Source organism: Hipposideros armiger, unplaced genomic scaffold (genome assembly GCF_001890085.2).
Source record: "Hipposideros armiger isolate ML-2016 unplaced genomic scaffold, ASM189008v1 scaffold_425, whole genome shotgun sequence".
NCBI lineage: Eukaryota > Metazoa > Chordata > Mammalia > Chiroptera > Hipposideridae > Hipposideros > Hipposideros armiger.
In genome coordinates, this window is record NW_017731775.1 from 1,471,931 (window position 1) to 1,477,198 (window position 5,268).

Sequence of the window (5,268 nt, forward strand, 5' to 3'; positions counted from 1 at the left end):
ATTTGGTTAAAATATTTAATTACTTGATAGGGTTATTTTTTTCATCCACAAATAGTTGTAATTTGAAAAACTGAATAGTAATAAGACCTGGAATTCGCTGTTCCTAAATTACTCACTTTATTAAAAACTCTTAATGATTTTGCTATTATTGATTTAAAAAATTTAATTGTGGAATTAGCATCATCTAACTTTTAATTTTAGTAGATTTGATTATGGCTTGTCAATTTTGGTAGGGCTAAGCATAGTCAGATTCATATTCTCTTGAGTGATTCTCTTATAGGGTTCATAGAAGATTAGATTTGTAATTGCTGATGGGGTATCATTTCTGATTGCTCTGTTAACACTGTAGACAACTAATACTGTAGACAACGTTTAGCCATGAGATTCAGTGGAAGGAACATTGGACTAGATATACCTGGACCGGAATCTCTGCCCTGCCATTTGCTAGATATATGACTTTGAGCAAGCTGCTTACTCTCTGAGCCAACTTTTCCTCATCTGTAAAATGAGGACAAGAATTCTTGTTTCCCAAGGTTTTTTGTGAGTTTTAATTAAGAGTTTAAACATGTAAAGTAGCCAGAGTAGTAGGTGATCACCATGGAGGTGATCAGTAGTAGGTGATCAATAAGATATAGCTGTTACTTTACCAGCAATATTAATCTTATGTTAACCTTAAAAATTCTTGTTGATTTTAAAGTAAAAAACAATTTACTGATTTAAGTATGGTGAGAAAATTATGTAGGTTGTGAAGATGTTTGCTTTTGAAGAATTGGACAAGTAGTACTTAATTTATATATTCATGCTAATGTTTCTTACAGGGTTTAGTTTATTACTTGATGTATTTTGTGCTCTACATGGACCGAGAGAAAAATGTGTTGAAATTCTGAAGAGTGGTCACTTGTTAGCTATTTCACCAGGTGGAGTTCGAGAAGCCCTAATTAGTGATGAAACCTACAACATCATATGGGGTAATCGTAAAGGCTTCGCTCAGGTTGCAATTGATGCAAAAGTGGTGAGTTGTATCAAACTAATTACTAAAGTAAAAGCTAGGTTGAAATTATAAATGCTTAAATAGTGAGCCAAAGTATATAAGAATTTAGATACTGTCATTGCAGTACTTTAAACATTAGTGTACATAACTCTTACAAGATTACAATACAGAAAAGTTCCTTATGGATGAGAAGCCATCTAAAAAAAATCAGTCTGGAAATTTGGCAAATATCCAGCAAAATTTTATTTTACATTTCAAAATCTGGCTTCTTTTAATCAGATTTAAAAAATTCTTTGTATTCCTTCGGTTATACTTTTAAAAATAAGTAATAATCAGTCTACTTCTATGTATTTTAACCCTTTTCTACTATTGAGTTGGCCTATTTTAATGATGGTTGTTAGTTGGTTTCATTGCAATTCTTTTATCTGTGACCAATTTATATAAAATAGGACTCAAATAATATATGACTTCTATCATTTTTCATCAGCAAATGTGATCAGCTATCTAATAGTATGAATTAAGGAGAGAAATATATATTGGCATAATTTAGATCTTTTAAAAAGAGTTTACAAATGAATTTGTTAATAAAATTGTATGTTCATGTGGGATTCACTGTAATTATTGTAGTTCGGAGACTGAAGAACGTGAATGCCATTTTATCCTTTTCTTTGACTTTGGAAAGTATTTCTCATCTTTTTGGTCTCCATGTTGTACTGTATCCTTTGAAACACTTATTTATTACTTATGGCATGTTTCTTCTTTGTTTTCTTTTTGTTTGCGTTTTAGATTGTCTATCAGGAAAGGAAACCGTAATACCTTTGACAAGGTGGTTTTCTTTTCCGGGCCAATTAGAGACAGCTGCCAGTACTTTGACCTTTCAGTTTTTTTGTGTGCCATTGCTGCCACATACAGAGACCAGTCTGCACCCTTAGCTTGCCTGTTCATCTCGCAAATACAGACTGATGATTAAAAAGGAAAAGATGATGGATGATTCACTCTAACCCAAGACCAGTTTTTGAAGAAGAATGGAAATTTTCTCTTAATTGTTTAATTGCAGAGTTACAATAAAGTAAAATGCAGAGCTCTAGTCTCTCCTGTATGTATATGTAACTCCCAGAAGTAAGTTACTGCTGTAATACTTTAATACGGTGGTCCTAGTGTAAGTTAAGGTACTTGCCCAAGTGCTTGATAATAGACAACATAAAACTTTAAACACTACGTCCTACAGTAGATTATAAACTCTGAGGACAGGGCAGTCTTTTTATATTCTGAGTCCCTTGTACAATGACTAGCACTTAGTAGGCTATTTGTATTTATTGAATTAAATTGATTTTTTTAACACAATGTAAAACACTACTAGAAAGGAGCCTTTTGAATTTAATTTTATGTTACTAGTATTAGTGATATAGAAAATTAATTTATGCACATTTTATTTTCCAAAAAGTCTTAAGTACTAATGTAGAAAACAAAACCTTGGACTATATTAATAATATGGAATAAAAAAGTGTATATGCACAATTGTTCAAAAATTAAGGATAATCAATATAATGTATATTAAAGCAATGATAAAAGCTAAAATCTAATCAAAATTAGTTCAGTTTTCAAAAATATTTTGAAAGAATTTATCTTCTAAGGCTTAAGACAAAAATGACAAATATAGATTTGGAATTACATAAATTGATCATGGGATTCTAATTCCTCATCCTTAAGTTTACAGTTTTAAGGAACATCACCTGGAAGAAGGCCTGAAAGAAATTACAGAGAGAAAGGAACTCTTCTTCCATTCCTTGAAACGTTTTCTAGATAATTAAGATAATCTAGATAATTTAGTTAAGGTTTTTTTCCAAAACTTGAGAAAATTTAATATACAGCCTTTTACAAGTTTATAAACAAACAAAAATCTTTAACATTGCTGATTTACAAAATAGCATTATGAATTTAATAAATCTTGTAGCACCTCAACCTTTTGTAGTCTTTTAAAGGCTTTATGTTGCTACTCATGTACAGTAAGTAGGTGACATATGCAATTATTCCAATGTTGCAGATGAGGACACTCAGGCACAGAGAGATGAAGGGATGGAGGGATCGGGTCATACAGCAAGGCAGAAGCAGAGCAGAGCACACAGTTCAGGACTGCAGGCAACTGGTGCTGTTGCCATCATTGACTACATTTCACAGTGAGTCTGCTGACCTTGAGATTAGAGGGGCCTTCTAGACACTTGAGGGAAAGCTTTCAGTCAGTATGGATATAGTTGTAAATGGCTCAAGTATCCCATCTGGAAAACCACTTTATAGGCCNGCCCAAGTTGGCACCATCATTGCGCTCTTCCCGGGTGAGGCAGATCAGTCGCCGGCTTCTGGACGGCCGCTCATGCTGGCCGCTCACGCTGGCTGCTGGCTACACACGGTAGCCCATGGCAACCCACTGCAGCAGAGGCTGCAGCCTATGCCATCGCCGGCGACTCATGGCAGCCCAGCTCCTGGTTGAGCTGTTGTTCACCATCTTAGCTATAGAGGGTGCAGCGTCGCTGGCCAATGTGGGATCCAACTCACGCTCCCAAGCCAACTCTTAACCAACCAGCCACTTGGCCAGCCCCACATTATTCTTAATATGTAAACTTATTTGATCAATTCCCTGTTAGTAACCAATCTCTCATCACTGCCACCATCCTCTACCACTCATGGATAGCATCTCATCCCGCTTGGGCTGTGATACCCTGTACCAGGCCACTTCCGTGTCTGAATGTCATTCTCATTTCACGCAGGCTCTAACCCCTATGCCACACTCACAGCTCCTCTTCTTTTCCCACTCAGTCCCCAGTACCCTGTTCTAGGCTCTTCTGTGTGGATGCTCTCATGACTGCTTGGACTTTGTCTCCCCACTCTGGGCCACCTGTGTGGAACTTACCCCACTCAGCCTGGGCTCCAGCACTCACTCCAGGACCCTCCCCCCCCCACACAGGTGTCTACTTCGCGGTCGCCCACTTATGGCTGTGGACTGATTGGTTAAAGGAGGGAAGGAAGGGAAACAGGAAGGCTCATGCACGTCTAAAAGAAAAGACTGAATTCCTGAGTTAGTAACCATCCTTTAGTAGAAATAACTAATAAATATATTTTAAGTATTATTTGTATTTTGTCTTTCTAACAGGTTATGAAGTTCATGGAATGGAAAAAATACCAGAAGAAGGACCAGCACTTATAATTTTTTATCATGGAGCTATTCCTATAGATTTTTACTACTTCATGGCTAAAATTTTTATCAATAAAGGCAGAACTTGCCGTGTAGTAGCTGATCACTTTGTCTTTAAAATTCCAGGTAAACTTTCACTGTAGATAGTGATATAAAAAATATTTAACACAATCAATTTATGTGATAGTCTATACTTTTGAGCTCTACTATCATTTGGAAAAGCTTTTTGCCTTTTTAGATAACACACTTGGAACTCCAATTTGGGAGCATCTAATTATCCTGTTTAGGTAATATATCTAAATATAAAAGCCTTATGGTGAAAATTTTATCTAATTTCTTTCTTCATTAACACATATTTAGTCATTATTTTTCAAAGTTAAATCCTGAATATTCACTTTTAAAAAATAAATTATAACTTTTGCCAAAAATTAATTTATATTTTAGTATAAAAAGTCTTGTCTCTTATCATACTTGACTTGCCTGATAGACTTATAACTCTTTAAGATTGAGGACTGTACTCTTTTTAATCTGTTTATAAAGGCTTTGTACCTTTTAAAAAAGATTAATTAACCAAATGGTTTCAAACACGATAGAGTTTTAAAAAAATAATTCTAAAATAAACTTACTGAGATTAAATCTTGTTTTCTTCTGTCACTAAGTCACCAGAAACAAGCCAAAAAGTTTAGCTTGTTCTCTGGAATAATAAAAACAAAAGCCACTCTTCAACCAGACAAACACCAACCAGTGAATTAAATAATGTAATCAGTGACTTTCATAGACATGGTTAATGTTTTGGATCTCCTAATGTCACTAAAAAGTCATTTGTACTTTGGGTGTAAACTAAATTGGCTGTGAAAGGTTTTTTTTTAGAAAGTGATCGCTTCATAATACATTTGGAAACTAGAGAAAAAAAGAACATCTTTATAACCTTACCACCTTAATATAACCAGTCAGCTTTTTGATTTATTTTATTTCATTTTTAATTGGCATATTTTCACATTATGCAAACCATTTTGATCCTTTTTTAAAAATTAATGTTAACATTAATATTTTACCATGTTTTATGAAGAATAGTGTTTTTTAAAAT

General features: G+C 34.4%; 1 protein-coding gene across 1 annotated transcript in view; it reads left to right on the top strand.

Moving 5' to 3' along the window:
* Positions 1-645: 645 nt before the first annotated feature.
* Positions 646-5,268, top strand: part of TMEM68 (transmembrane protein 68) — a 32,913-nt gene continuing 28,290 nt past the window's right edge. The window contains exon 1 of the mRNA XM_019664538.1: positions 646-1,012. Coding sequence (XP_019520083.1) covers positions 800-1,012 — 213 coding nt within the window. The 5' untranslated portion in view covers positions 646-799. The remainder of the gene's footprint in view (positions 1,013-5,268) is intronic.